Source organism: Mandrillus leucophaeus, unplaced genomic scaffold (assembly GCF_000951045.1).
Source record: "Mandrillus leucophaeus isolate KB7577 unplaced genomic scaffold, Mleu.le_1.0 Scaffold22, whole genome shotgun sequence".
Taxonomy (NCBI): domain Eukaryota; kingdom Metazoa; phylum Chordata; class Mammalia; order Primates; family Cercopithecidae; genus Mandrillus; species Mandrillus leucophaeus.
In genome coordinates this window covers 4,846,047-4,862,233 of record NW_012102254.1, presented here as the reverse complement: position 1 = coordinate 4,862,233, position 16,187 = coordinate 4,846,047, and the positions used below count along the sequence as shown (strand labels likewise).

At 37.5% G+C, this 16,187-nt stretch overlaps 1 protein-coding gene across 2 annotated transcripts in view; it reads right to left on the bottom strand.

The window, feature by feature from the left end:
* Positions 1-480: 480 nt before the first annotated feature.
* LZTFL1 (leucine zipper transcription factor-like 1) overlaps positions 481-16,187 on the bottom strand; it is a 101,780-nt gene continuing 86,073 nt past the window's right edge. The window contains exons 2-10 of one of the 2 annotated variants that reach the window (XM_011981084.1): positions 14,967-15,091; positions 12,623-12,817; positions 11,268-11,328; positions 10,081-10,152; positions 8,138-8,203; positions 7,978-8,055; positions 5,551-5,727; positions 4,502-4,605; positions 481-3,487 (exon numbers count right to left, since the gene is read on the bottom strand). In XM_011981084.1, the coding sequence (XP_011836474.1) occupies positions 3,469-3,487; positions 4,502-4,605; positions 5,551-5,727; positions 7,978-8,055; positions 8,138-8,203; positions 10,081-10,152; positions 11,268-11,328; positions 12,623-12,817; positions 14,967-15,091 (897 nt within the window). In that variant the 3' untranslated portion in view covers positions 481-3,468. The remainder of the gene's footprint in view (positions 3,488-4,501; positions 4,606-5,550; positions 5,728-7,977; positions 8,056-8,137; positions 8,204-10,080; positions 10,153-11,267; positions 11,329-12,622; positions 12,818-14,966; positions 15,092-16,187) is intronic. The other variant, XM_011981083.1, reaches the window with a different exon arrangement.

Sequence of the window (16,187 nt, the reverse complement as noted above, 5' to 3'; positions counted from 1 at the left end):
GAGCCGAGATCACGCCACTGCACTCGAGCCTGGGCAACAGAGCAAGACTCTGTCTCAAAAAAAAAAAAAAGACAAATTAGTTTAGTCTGCCATATGTGATTTTTTTTTTTTTGAGACAGGGTCTCACTCTGTCACCCAAGCCTGGAGTGTAGTGATGTGATCATATGCTGCCATGCCCAGCTAATTTTAAAATTTTTTGTAGAGATGGGGTCTTGCGATATTGGCCAGGCTGGTTTTGACCTACTGGCCTCAAGCAATCTCCCTGCCTGGAACTCCCAAAGCGCTGTAATTACAGTTATGAGACACTGCAACTGGCCCTGCCATACCTGATTTCTTACTAGGGAGATCCATGCTGGCTCCTGGTGGTTGTTTCTTTTCCAAGTGCTCATGAAAATCCATTTAATAAGCTATTAGTTAATTTGACAGTAAGCCCATTGCTATTTTACAAAACTATACAGGATTTTCCAAGTTCCATTTTGCTTTGTCTAACAGTGGTTTTTCAATCTGTAAAAGTTAAAGGATGTATTATAGGTAAAAAAGAGAGGAAGTTATACTTCATATAATGTAAGAGATTGACTACTCTTCATCAATTCATGTTCTACAATAAGCAATGACAGCGACACGCTTACTTGATGGAGGAGCTGATGACACAATGCAAAAGACACCACAGCCCCCTACAAAAGCCTCCAAATCAGTTGTCACCAACCCACTCACCTCTATTCTCTTCAAGACAGAGGTTATTACCTTTAAGTATAATATTTCCCCTTTTTCCTAAGCAGTTTTGAAAATGGTTTGGTCAAAATATTCTTGTCTAAATACTACTGTTTTGTCTAAATGTGAAATATCATTTTGCTGAAATAGCTTTGCTTTCTGGAAGACTGGCTTACATGACCATTTACGTTTTGAATATCTAGTGGCAAAGCTTTGGAACACAGGCATTTACACATAAGCAGAGGGAAATCATTAATGCCAAATTTTTGCAACCAGTATATATCTAAAAGCACCAAGGGCTTAAAATTTAAGCATCTCTATAAATCTCTTTCAGTTAATCAGAATGGAAATAATTAACAGCAAAGGCTTTAGCAAATAAGATTACACAGTCAAGGTAGGGCAGTATTTTTCTTATGCTGAGTTTTATAAGACATAAGCAAATGATCATTTAAACATTTATTTAATATAGGTTAAAAATGTAATACATAAAAGAGAAAAAATGAACACTAAAATGTCAAACAGAAGAAAACCCTTTACATTTTATTTTGGTCAACAAAAAGTCTGTGCATAACTCAGCAGCAGGCCTGAATTATATTAAACCAAAGCTGCATTGTGATGGCCACCAATGTAGAGACTGCCTGTCTGGCTTAGCACATTAAAAGTCTAATCAAGGCTCAAACCAACATCCTTAGAAATTCCATATATATGAAAAAGACTTTCTTTCTCAGTTAAATGGGATAAACCTTAAAGTTGGAAAACTATTAAAAACAATAAAAATTTAAAACTGTAATTTTGCTAAGGGTATAGAGTAAATAACAACAATAACAACAACAAAAATGACAAACCGGAAACACTAAAATGTGTTTGCATGTGAAAGAATCATCATGTTGATTTACATCAAAGAACATCATATTTGTTTATCTTAATGCTTGGCATAGTTAGGTTTTAAGGTTTTAAAAATATTTTTGAATTTATTATTAAACGATAGGAACATACTGTACAGAATATTTCAAAATTGCTATCAAGAAAACGAGTACAAATTTTACCTAGCAATATAGATTTCTTATCAACATATCTTTTTTCCTCACTGGTATCAAACTGACAAAGGTGTAGGGAGAAAGTAACTGAATGGTTTCTGAAGGACACACTAGCCCTTTAGCCAAGAGTTCTGCTTCTGAATTATATAGAACATCTTGGTCCACAGACAACGGAATGGATTTTTGGAGAGAGTGTCAATTTAGGGCTAAAGAAATACAGGGTGAGAATGAAGCCCTCAACAAAAGCTCCAAAAGGGCACAGACACTGGTAAATGACCTAAATATGGAGAGAGAGGTGAGGAGAAAATACATAGTAAATGCTGGCTTGTTATTGCATTTTCTTCTCTCCCTTCTCTGATCCATTCATCTTCTTAAGACTGCCTTCTGTGTCCTTTTGCAGGGAAATTATCTTACCCTTTAACATTTGTTTCTTCACTATTTTAACAAAAAGCCTATAAGAAAAATAATAAATTCAAGGGTATTACTAAAAGCCTAAATAAAAATAATAACAAGCGCTATGCTCCAATCAGTAAACTCGTTTCTTGGAATAAAATCTTCATTTGTGGAAGTGGAATGATGTCTCTTAGTAGACAGTGTTCATTTAGGGTGTGATACTCTTACTTTCAGAAGCAGGAAAAATTACTAAATATTAATCTGTGAAAAGTAAGGACTTTCCTTCTGAGGGATTATTGCTTTATGGACTTGACTTTGTTTCTCCTTACAGTATGTCACTGCCTTACACAACTGTGGATATGATGCCCAGTTTCTAATGATTTGTCCAAAATCGTCTGAGAAAACCAGGCCAATACAAATACAGTAAAACCTCTTGAAAACACAATTAATTATTATAGATCCACATAAATAAAGTCCAATCTGAAGTCTGATAGGTGATTTTATGTTGACTATGTCTTTTAAAAAGTGTTCTTTTTTAACATAAAATGTAAAATAGCATTCTGGAAACAAGTATAAATATTACATTTATTCTGAGTCCAGATACTTTCTGAACTGTAGAAGTGCAGGATGGACTTGACTTATCCATTAGTAATACAGACTCACGAAATGTTATGCTGCAAAAAACGCTGAATCTCCTCTGATAAATGGTCTTTAAGATGGAGAGACTGAGGAAGTTAACTGAATGTTCATGTTCACTGCTGTAAATTTTCCTTATAATTGGTAAACGCTACCCATAATAGATAGAATTCACATTTTCAATGAATTCATAGTTTATCATCAGATACAGTAAATGAATTAAGATTTCATTTTTAAAAATAAAGAGAGATATTTATTTGTAATAACTATCTTTTTTTTGGTAATAACTATCTTTAATAATGCTATTATTTTTTTTTACCCATGGGGAATGCATAAGTACAAACACTGTTAGCTTCTTTAACATTTATTAAAAAGGTAGACTCTTAATGCAGAAGGATAAGCCTCTTTCTTCCCACTCTAAAAATCTCTTCTTTGCTGTAAAGAATTCTCGGTGCATGCGAGCTAAGACTCTGGAGCACTCAGTAGAGAGGCATGTGGGATAACCAGACAGAATCACTAGGTTTTCTCTGTTTTCAATTAGCTGAAAATAGGAGCTCTAGTTCTAAATATTAGAAGTCTAAATATTAGAAAAATAAGGAGAGGGGATATGACAAAATGCTTCAAAATACATGCCTGAGGTGAGACTGCTTGTATGTTTGTGTGTGGCAGCTTCCAGATGAAATCTTCAGTTTTAATCTTCAGGTTCATATCTGGAGATATAAATTAAGAACACAATGTCAGGATACCTTTTGTTGTTGTTATTACCAAATAAGTTTACTTGAAGCAGTGGCACTGTATTTCTCACTTCAAATTACTGCTATGATAGAAGTTGGACATATTCAACTTTGTTTTGATGGTGACTCAGAGGGGATTTTTACATCAGGTAGGAGGATAGGCCAGATCACTGCTAAGACTCCAAGTCTCTATATTTGGCATTTAGACCTGCGATAACTTCGTATAATTACCTCAATCATCATATTGACAAGAATAGTTGATATGACTATATGAGTAAAGGTCTAGCAAATCTACTTCTCTAGGACAAATCTCACCTTGAATTCCCTTTCTAGCTCTGCTCCCCTGGAACTCTGATAAAGGTAAATGTCAACTCAGTTTCCAGGCAAAACATCTGATGACCACATCTGGACCTGGAGGACTATGAATAACTATAAATACGAGGTAGGAGCCACCCCTTTAGGTTTCCTCCTGTGCGTTAAGTTCTTTTAACTGGACATACCCTTAACTGGGCATCATGTGACTGCTACAAGAGATGCTAAGCCTATGTAGAACACGGACTTCTAAGCTGGCTATGACACCCATCTGCAAAAATCTCACTCTCTCCAACTTAAACTGTCACTTAGGGGAACAGTAAGACCAGTTCTTGGACTGCTTAGAGTATACCACTGAGGAGAAGAGAACTGCCTAATACTGCCCTGTGAGCTTGCTGTGTTTCCTGTCTGACATCCTGCTAAGTGGATCCATTGCCAAGAGGAGCTTACTGTAGGCCTGTGTGAGTCTAAAGGCCTAGATGAACCTAAAAAGAAGCCCTGGTGGGCATTATAGATAAGGTCAGGCTGGAGCTCCTCCAGTTTCCGTAAATGAAGGCTTCTGGACTAAATGATCCAGCAACTACCACCAGCTTGACTTCTCTGGAACAAGCTTAGATTTAACAGAGAACAAACATCAATCCAGAGAGAGAAATCCAAAGTGGGATCAGTGTGGCTTACTGTGCCAGTCTTTTCCTCAGATCTTTGATTTGGTCATTCTTCTTGGTAAGAATCTCTTTCATGTTTCGATAAGCTGCTGTTTGCTGAAATTTCTTTTCCAATTCCTGCTTAGTAAAAAATGTCAGCCCATTACTAAAAAAACAGTTAAGGAAAGAGATAACAAATGTGATAAAAATATGTAGTTTTTTTTGCTTGAATTTTACTAATATTTTGCTAATGATTTTCTAATTTCCTTAAAAGACACATTTATATAAAATTAAGACTACCCAAAGTTTAAAAATATATTCTTTCAAATGAGAAGCCATAAAATAGTAACATTTTCCCAAGTACAGTGTTGGTAAATAACTCAAGGCCTGGATATGAGAAATCTATTTGAAACATTACACTAATTTTCCAGTAAAATAAGCACACTTTTTTCCCAAGTCCCAAAGTACTGTATTTTAGCAAAAGGATTTTTAATTTAAATTTTAGTTCCCATATTCTTTTTTCCATTTTTTATATGAACAAATTTTTAATTTCTTTATAGAGAAATTGCTATGTTGGCTAGGCTGGTCTCAAATTCCTGGCCTCAAGCAATCCTCCCATCTTGGCCTCCCAAAGTGCTGGGATTACAGGCATATTCTTAAGAGTCTAATCCCCAAAGTGAAGAATCTAGCTCTCTACATATTTTATATAAATTATGACGAAAGTATACAAATCCTTAAAAAAAAACCAGTCCCCCATCCCTCTGCAGGCTGTGGGAAGAAGGAGCAGAAGAGCAACACGGTTGGATGTAGGGCAGGATTCAAGCCACCTACAGAGGAGCATTTCACCACGCCATAGAGGGAGAGGAGATATCTTATTATCACAGATATTTTAGTACCAAAGATGGAAGAATATCAGTGCCTGGAAATGATTAATCTTTAGAACATATTGGCTAATATCTTGAGAAAAAATAATCTGAATTTGCAGCTGTCCAATGTTTACCTTAGTCACATGTATTCCTCTCTACTGTGTGCATCAGTTAATTGGACATTAACAGACAAATCCCTTAAACATGGTCTTCTGACCTTTTCAGCCATGTGCAGCTGCTCTTGAACCCTGAGTAGGTCGTGCTTGGCTGTTGCCAGATTCTCCTCCAGTGACTTCTGGTTTTCTGTCTTGTCATTAAGTGTCTTCTGAAACTCACTCTTTAAAGCAGCGACAGTGTTTTCCAAGTTACTCAAGTCTTGGGCCTTTATAAAATCCTATGAAAAATAAATGCATGCATGTAATTTCATGTTGATATTCTAAAAATAACTATTTTAGAATGGTGATTCAACATCAAAGGAGATGAAAAAAATGCTCTATGTTGTGTGTGCATGTCAGCCCCCCTTGCCAGCCTAGGTAAGTGCCAGCCCCTGCAGAGTCACCAGCAGGCCAGTCCACTGTCAGCCCCGGGTGTGTGGTGTCTTGCACACAGCTGACACTCAGTAGCCACTGAATTCCAAATACATAAAATATGATGTGTGAACTGCTGGTATTTCAATCCAAGATGTGTGTACCAGGGTTGAGATGGCAAATAGGTTTCATTTTGAAAAGCCAAGTTTAAAAAAATCCTTAAAGAAGTCTGAATTCTAAAAAATGATAGAATATAATTTATACCAAAAACTTAATAGACATACGTTTTAGTCATTATTTACAAGAAAATAATATGAGAGCCCAATTACTGATTACATGATTTTCTAAATTTTTAAGATTTTAAGTTTTTTATATTAATATGTACATTTTTGCATACTTTTGACAACTACAGCATAAGACAAGCACTGGATCTTCTCTCTTCCCGGATCTTGTTTTTGACTGGGTAAGATTCACGACAGAAAAAACATTTGTATTGATAAGACAGTAAAATCATCTACAATTGGTTAATATGTGGATGAAGAAATACTTAGTACTTTCGGCCAGGAGCAGTAGCTCATGCCTGTAATTCCAATACTTTAGGAGACCAAGGGAGGAGGACTGCTTGAGCCCAGGAAATTGAGACCAGCCTGTGCAACAAAGCAAGACCCCATCTCTACAAAAAATATAAAAAATTAGCTAGGCATGGTGGCACATGCCTGTGGTCCCAACCACTTGGGAGGCTGAGGGGGAGGATCGCTTGAGCCTGTGAGGTCAAGGTTGTAGTGAGCCATGGTTGCACCACCACACTCCAGCCTGGGTGACAGAATAAGGCCCTATCTCCAAAAAAAAAAAAGTACTTTCAACAAAAGAAAAAAAAAATCTTTCCTCATTTTCGAAACCTGGTCTTTGAAAAAAAGATTTTATTTCATTGCAACTAATAAAAGCATGTATTCACTGGTTGTTCTTGTGTCCAAAATCTTATAGTAAAGTTGGAGCAAAGCCCCAAAAAGCTTTTAAACAAATTCATCATCCAAATGTGTTTGCAATTGTTTGACTTATGAGGAATTATAAAGCTGTTCTGGAACATTCGTGTTTTTATAAATCTATTGTCCTTGGCATATAATGGTTGAAAATCATTAGCTATATAAGAAGTATCCTCCTATTTTAAAAATATCTAGATAAAATGGTTCAATGTCTGAGATTTGCTTCAAAAAATCATGGCGGGTGGGAAGAAGAAAGAGGTACAAATGAAACCAGACTCGCCATGCATTGGTAACCGCTAAATAGAATGATGAGTGCATGGGGGTTCACGATACTATTCTCTCTACTTTTGCGTATGTTTGAAATTTTTCAGAGAAAAGATTAGCAAAAGCCCAGTGAAGCAGATTTTGAGATTGTTTACCAGACATTTGCAATGAGAGTATGACCACTAGAAAAGCCAGTGCTGCACTGAATATTTACCCAAATGGTCCTGCTCATAGGAAATCATACTGTAGCATGCACACTCAACAGAAAGGCCACAGGAGACACTGTACATACAATGACTTCCCGCAGGCAGAGTGACATTCAGTCATTACATTCAGACAAGCGTGAAGAACTACAACACTGGATTTCATTGTACTCTATATTGCCGGTGGGTACAGATGCATCTGCAGATTCATAATCATTTTGTCACATTTATCAAAGGCAAACTTAAGTAATGTTCAGTATAATAAAACCCAAATATAAACCAATTAAAAACTTTTCTTCATTTCCTTTCCCCTCCACTGTAATTGGATGTCAACGTGAAAGGGGAAAACTTAAAAAAAGAATAAAAAAAGAATATCATGTAGGCCAAGAAAACTGCAGGAAATGGCGAGGACATCTTGCATGCTAGGGAAACTGCAGATGTGTGAGCTATGTACTGTCCCCTCTGCCCTGGAGGATACAGAGGGAAGGCCACTGGTTCTCACCAGGCCTTTCGGGGGCAAGGATGTCCCAACACAGGAAAATAGAGGCATTCGTCTCAGGGAGTGGCAAGGGGTGGGGTACAGTGAGCAGTAACTAAGACTTAATTTTAAGTTTATAACTTCATTCTACTTAGAAAATGTGAAAAAGATAGCTAAAACTTGTTTCACCTTTTGATTTCCTTGATCAAGCTGTAAATCTTGCAGTGCTTTTTCTAGTTTTGACTTTTCATCCAGTGCACTTGTAGCCTATAGTGAAGTTTAAACAAAACACTTTCAGTATTTAGTCTGTAGGCAGTTCAATAATTGTGTCAAAACATTTCTCAGGTACCTGTATTTCAATGGTCTTCAACCTTGACTTCAATTTCTCATTCTCTTCTTGAAGTCTTAAAATTTCCTTGTGAGTAAATTCAAGTTTTATTATATCAACCAAAATATTTTAATATTTGAAATTATTACTTGTTTCACTTAAAAATCTAATTTTAAAATTTAATTTAAATTACATAATAGCTCAAAAATGCACTACTGATATTTTGGTAATATCCCAATTTCATCCAGCCTATCAGCCTCACTATCTGTGAGTCAGCTTTGGCTCTAAGACATCTAGTTTCTTTTCTTTCAGTTTCTCAGACACATCTTTCCTCTTTTAGTCCTCTGTTTTCAGGTCTTTTCCAAAGACCCCCTTCCCTGCTATCTCTCTCCCAGTTGGTCCTGCAAATCCTGGGTCTATTCTCTGCCTACACTGCACACTGTTGACCCTTATCCTGAGAACTCCATCATTTCAATACCATGCTCAAGCCCACAGATGCTTCTGACTGAGTTGAGGCCAACACCTTTGCTCTTATACAGCTCAAACATTCGAATCACCTGTGTTATTTTTCACTAGGCTCCAACAAACACATCAGCCCACACAGCACTGCACTCTGTTCCAAGTCATGCTGCCTCCTACCTGACCACTGCCTGTTCTGTTCTCCTGCCCAACACACTCATTTCTCCTTCCTCTACAATTTAATTGGTCTTCACCCTTCAAGGCCCAGCTTAGGTATTCCCTTAGCCAAGAGTCTGTTCTCACCTACTCTCATCCGCATACAACTGAATCTTCTCTGCTACCCAGTGTGACACCTGTAGCACACAGGAGAGGATTCTCTGGTCTCTATTTCTAGAACATCGGTTCTACTTTCCCAATAAAACTATTACATTTTTGGCCAGGCGCAGTGGCTCATGCCTGTAATCCCAGCACTTTGGGAGGTTGAGACAGGCGGATCACAAGGTCAGGAGATTGAGACCATCCTGGCTAACACGGTGAAACCCCATCTCTACTAAAATACAAAAAATTAGCCAGGCATGGTGGTGGGTGCTACTTGGAGGCTGAAGCAGAAGAATGGCGTGAATGTGGGAGGCAGAGCTTGCAGTAAGCCTCGATTGCACCACTGCACTCCAGCCTGGGTGACGGAACAAGACTCTCGCAAAAAAAAAAAAAAAAAAAAAATTACATTTTTGAGGGCAAGGGAGCATGTATTACACTGCTTTTTATCTCCAATAACATCTAGCATAATGTTGAGAATACAAGGGTCATGCAAAATAGCTGAAATCTGAAATGCTTCAAAATCAGAAACTTTCTGAGTGCTGACATGATACTCAAAGAAAATGCTCATTGGAGCATTTCAGATTTCAGATTTTTGGATTTGGGATGCTCAACTAGGGTCTGTATAATGCAAATATTAAAAAATCTGAAATCCAAAACACTTCTGGTGCCAAGGATAAGGGATACTCAACCTGTGCTGATAATTTTGTTTGTTTGTTTGAGATGGAGTCTCACTCTATCGCCCAGGCTGGAGTGCAGTGGTGTGATCTCAGCTCACTGCAACCTCTGCCACCTGGGTTCAAGTAATTCTCCTGCCTCAGCCTCCCAAGTAGCTGTGACTACAGGCGCATACCACCACACCCAGCTAATTGATAAATAATTTTTAGAAACTTAAAAACCCTTCTCCTTGTTACTGTAGATCACAAACTTTAAATGTCCATCAATAAACGCTGTCCAAAATTTCATGCTCTTCACTTTACCTTGAAAAGGTGTGATCAGGAGCTACTTCAGGCTCTCTAGAAGGTTAAGTATGCCCTCTTCTGGCCCATGGGGTACCATCAAGTAAAACTACTGTAATGGACTATTTATCCTCAGAGGACCTGAATCAAACCCTCCACTTCTGTTTCTCTACCCTAGGCAATGAGAGGACAGAATTAGAGGCTTTCCATTTCTCCAAATAATAACATTACCTTGTTTAGGAGTTCTGCTGTTCCACCTTCATTAAGTGGAGCAAGTTTTGGCTTTGTGATATCTAAGATGGGCTGAAACAAAATAAAGAAACCAAACTGAAATCACCACAGAATAAAGCATGTATAATCACTGAACACTTGCACTTTGCAAGTGGAAAATACTATATATAAACATACCCATTGGGATGTCAGTTCCATAGGTGTAGAGATTTTTGTTGGTTTCATCCTTTTTTATTCCCAGTGCCTAGGATATGTCTGTCCTACAGTGCCCAACACATGTTAGAGATAAAAATAAAACCTATCTTCCCTGTATCTTTTAAAAAATATAGATAGAAGGAAAATGAGGGAAGAAAGGAGGAAAGGAAGGAGCTCAAAGCCAGATCTGATATAGAGCCTAGCATCTAGGAACTAGAATTTTAACTTGTGGGAGTTGAAACAGTGATTTCTACATGAACCTTAGACTCTGTGAAAAACAATAATATTGATGAAGATCTAGGCAAGTATACTACAGATAAACAATAACTTGGCACAAACAATACAGTAGTTTAGTAATATGTATTAAAAATAAAATAATTCATGCCCTCTGATCCAGAAATTTATTAGCCAGAAATATGACCCAAAGGAATAACAGGAAAGTGTTTTGCATGTGTATGTACATAGATTCATCTCAGCGTATTTACCCAACAATGGAGTATTTACGGTGTGTCTGTGAAATGAATGGTAAACGGTCACTCCAATTAATGAGAAGGATTAGAAAGAGAAGTAGATAACTACTAGTATTGTCTCCCTTTCTCAGATGAGTAAAATGAAGCTCAGCTACCTCAGATAACCTGCTCAAGGTAACACAGCCAGGAAGTCAGTGCCAGGATGTGTACCCATGTGTGGCTGACCCTAGATAGAGCCTGTGCTCTGCATCTTCTGAGTAGAGTATTTATAAGTGGGATTGAGACTGAACTCAGGGATTACGTGTATGTGTAGGCCATCACAGACAAGAGCAGTTTTTCATAGTTACTTCCAAAACATTTTTTCTTTTGCCTGAAAATATGAGAGACAATTTTTGAATTTTACTCTTGAATTGAATGCTTTTCCTTAAGAGTTCTCAGTTTTGATCTCTGAATTCTTTGAGTGACTTGAGGATTTTAAATACTGGCTATTAAGATACGGATTTAGAATGACCAAAAAGTTACCTTTTTGTTTGAAGACGTAATCTCTGCTTTTTCAAATTCTGCAACTTGTTCTAATAATTCTCTTGAAGATGAAAGATAAAAATTATTCATTTAAAATAGTTTTATACCACACACAAGAAGAGTAAAATCACTGGTACCAACCCATTACATGCCAGAGAGAACAGAGCAAGGTGGACCAAACTTCACCATATCCAAAATGTTAGTTGCAAATGGTTGAGAACCTAAACCGCATGGACTCAAATGTAATCATCCACAGCACCTGGCACTTTGCACCTACTAGGTATGCAATATCTACTGCTAGAAATAAACTACAATGCTAATACAAACATGAGGGAAATTTATAGTCAACTTTGTATTCTTGAGGTGCTATGAGGAGATTGTTTTATTACATAACATGTGTTGTTAGTAGGTGTTCAAAAAACACAAACTGATTCTTAATAAAGTAGCCTCAGAAAAATGAAAATAGTCCATAGTAACTACTGAAAAAGAGTATCACAAATTCCTAGGAAAGACAGATAGTGGAGCTGTGCCATCTGAAGATTTGCAAAGGCCAATGAGAAGTGACTATACACAAGCTTAAAGCGTTAACAGCAGTCAGCTTCTAAGCTTCCTAAAGCACCCCCTTCTCAGAGTTTTCTCACCAGTCACCTACTGACAGTGGCAGAAGTTCAGTGATTTTCCTCCCCTGCTCACAGGTTGTCCTCAGCATTTTTCAGCACTCTGCACGTGAACTGATGTGCTGTGACTGTGCTCAGAGTAGTTCACGGGGCTTGGTGGTCAGTCCTTCCTGATTTCTGGCATGCCTTTTCTTAAAATGAGTTTCAATTTCACCAGTTTTACCATATTTTTTGAATTTGAGCTCTTGATGTCCATATTATAAGCTTTTTTTGTATTTTATATTTCCTATTTTAAAGTTAATAAATGTATACTTTTAAATTCAATTATTTAGAAAACTTCCAATGCTACTGGATTGAATTGATGGTATTTATTGTATTTGAACTGACTTTTCAACTGCCTCATAATCTTTATTTCTTAGTTGACCAATCTATAAAGACAGATGGTAATACTGACCAAGCTAATAAAAATGCAGTAAAAAATAATTAATGATAGCCTGAAAAGCAATTTCATAAACCTCAATGGCCTTTGTAATACCTAGGAACAGTAGAAACAAAGAACTTTTAAAAGGACGCTTAGTGGTACCCAAGAGATCACTCAGTGACTCAATGCTTTGCTGTTACCCTACCCAAATTTTCTCACACACCAGCCCCAAGAAAATATGCAGCAAAGATATTCACTAACTTTTAAGATCATGCTTGGGCCACTACTGTCACAGTTGCAAGTTCAACTTTTATTACCGGTTTTCAAGTTCAGAGATGTCTGTCTGTAGCTTAAGATACCACTTCTCAGCTTGTGCAAACAGCTGTCGCAGAAGTAACACATTGGTATAGGCAGTGTTGATGAGCTCAGATTCCACCTCGCTATGAACCACAGCTTGCAATCCATTGAGAACTTCAGAGACTTCATCTATGGTGAAGGTCTCCTCCACCAGCCTGAAAAACAACCATGATCCAAAACTTATGGATAAACAACAAAAAAAATCTACAAAATACAACAAAATTAAGAAACCCACATTCATGCAATCTAAGAAATTCAAAGATTACAGTGAAAATCTCTCTGGGAACTATCTTCTTTATTAATAAACGTTGAAAATAATTTAAACTCAATTAATTTTTGACATCTATTCAAATGATTAAATTGTGCACATCCTTTAATACAAGTAAATGCTCAAACACATTCCCCAAACCATCATCTACTTTTTTCTTTAACTTTTTAGTATTAAATGTCTTATTTCAAACTCCACTGAAATCAGTCTTATTACATTTAATAATTTCAAAAGTAACCTGGAAGGCATAGTCTTATTTCTTTCTAATATTTCTCTAGCATTTTAGTAACTGTATGAACTATTCACAGGTTAGTAAATGTCTATGGGAAATAAATGGTAATTATATATTGCTCCTCTTTGCATTCTTGAGACCCAAAATAATAATAATAATAATAATAATAGTAATAATAAACTAGCTTATCTTAAAGTTCCAGTGAACACTCCACAAAAATGAGTATCATCATCAACAACAGCATTAGAAATCTACTCTAAGGGCAAGGCATGGTGGCTCACACCTATAATCCCAGCACTTTGGGAGGCAGAGGCAGGTGGATCACTTGAGGTCAGGAGTTCGAGACCAACGTGGCCAACACAGCAAAAACTCTTCTCTACTAAAAATACAAAAAATTACCTGGGTATGGTGGTACGTGCCTATAATCTTAGCTACTTGGGAGGCTGAGGCAGGAGAATTGCTTGAAACCAGAAGGTGGAGGTTGCAGTGAGCCGACATTGTGCCACCGCACTCCAGCCTGGGCGACAGAGCGAGACTCCGTCTCAAAAAAAAAACAAAAAACAACTACTCTCACATAGAGAATGCTTGGGTTGGAAGAGAACTTTGGTGCCATCTTCTACAATCCCCTAACTTTACAGATAGGAACACAGGTTTGAAGAGTGGAGGTGACTTGCCTATGGTCACATTGGTGGTGATAAACCCCACAATCATCTTCAACAATGGTGCTGGGCAAAGGATTCATGCCCAACAGCTGAATCCTTGAAAAAGCTTCCGTGTGTGCCTTCTAGTTTCAATGACAGTATCACAGTAACACAGTCCTCTCCTCTCCCTACCTCTACCCTCCAAAGTCCCTTCTCCCTCAGACTCTCAGCAGATGAAGGGCAACTACCCCAACCTCAGCTTTATTTTCTTCCTACTTCCAAAAAGACATCATCAAGCAAGACCCAGTTACACTAAAGCATTATCAGAGTTAAACTTAATAGTATTTGTTTTATAATTCTTTAATGTTTCATCTAGCCAGCAGAATTTAGTCCTTCTGAAAAAACCAGAACATTTTTTTACAAAAATCTTTATTAAAATATTAATAATCTTTCTATATTCTTTAATAGAACATATGTTCTTGCCAATTAAATTGTTGCTTTCATCTGCTGGGGGTTAGGAAACCAGATTACCAGATGAGTTTAATGGGCTGAATGGTCTAAGGCTGATGGCCTCTAATACTGACACATTCATGGTTTTATGGCAGCTGGAGCTCACTTGGAGGTCTTTTTCACTTATGTCTGACATGACATTCATCTCTTGCTAAAAATCAACTATGGTCCAACCATTATTATCTCATGCTAGAAATCAACTAACAATTTTGGTACTAGTCAGCATTATGATTTCCTGCTGTTTTCCTCTCTCTTAATTATTCAGTATGAAACACAGACGTGTTTTCTCACTAATTTCCATGTCTTAGAGCTCTAACCATTTAATTAATAACTCAAGTAATTAAAGTTCTGGAATCTTTAATACAACCAGCCAATCATTAATCCACAAACTCTTGGCAACTTCCTGACTACCCTTCTGAAGCTCTGGAATCCTGTAATTATCACATGCATTTCTGATAATAGATTCATTGCTTCCACCACCATACAACTTCTTTTGTTTCCTGTATCCATGAGGCTTAGTATAGCTGCTGTTAGCAAATAATTGATCATGATGAATCCCAGAAATTGACTGACATCTGCTATGGCACCCCCATACTGGCTACCAGAAAGAATCCATGTTCCTATTTGGTTTGCTTAGAGTCCTCCTCTGATACCTGCTCTCCTTGAGGTCTTGGAAGCAGGAATCTACAGTTTTGAGTCTCAAGCCTCTCTTTGAACGAGCAAAACGCATATAATTAATAACTTCATTTTGATGGTGCTCATTTAGGCCCAACTCTGCCTGAAAAAGAAAGAGGTAATTTAATGGTTAGTCTTGAAGAACTGATCAAAGAGCCAAAAATGAAAATGCATAAGACATTCTGTGGTCGAGACTGCTAGATCTCCATCAAATTCTATTCTTCTCTTTTTCCTGGCTGCATGGCTGCCCAGCTAGATGACACTTCTTTGCCCTCCTTGCAATTAAGTCACTGCTGGCTACTTCTCAGCAATGAATGTTGTGGTCTAGTTCCAAAGACCTGGCCTTAAGATATGGGGTGTACCTCTGCCACTCCCTGTTTCTCTGAAACCTGGAAGAGGTGGTGACTTGACTGAATCATGCAGACAACATTAATGCCCTAGAGGCTGGGGGAGCCACGAGATGAAAGGGACCCACATCTCTACCTCATGGAGAGACACTGACCCTGTCACTGAACTGAGATGAGCAGTAAGATGGCTGTTAAGTGAGAGAGAAATAAACTTCTGTATTCTTCAAGCCACTTAACCTTACAGCAAAAAATAGCAACTCTGTTATAGCAGCTTAACCCTTACCCCATTAAATACAGCTTTAACAAGTATATTTGATTTGGAAAGAACCACTAATTGGTCTGTACTTTAAACCAGATGACAGCTTGACAGATATTTAAGAGGCAAGCCCAAGGAGGTAGGGCTAGCACCCAAAGAATAGAGCAGGTCAGCAGTCAGCTAAGAGCAAGGCATCGGCCATGTTAGTTGGATTTGCAATTAAGCAGCTGATGAGCTTTACAAAGCAGTTTAGGTGGCATAAGTCTTTAAGGTCTGGAGGATAGAATGGAGACAGCAAGAGTTGAAGGGAAGCGAAAGAGAAATCTGTAAGGTAACCAAGTACAACAGGTTACAGTCGCATATGCACCTGAGTTGTGACTAACAAGACAGATTTCTATTACTCACTAAAAGTAACTGACTACCTACATTAGAGACAATATTATCTCTGATAGTCACACATCAATATGGGCAAGAATATCCCACAATTTAGAAATATCACAAAACAATGTTACAATTTGCTAAAAACAAAGCACAAATATAGATTCTTAATCATTATTGTCTATAGTATAAATTTACACTCTTTACTCCTCAAAACC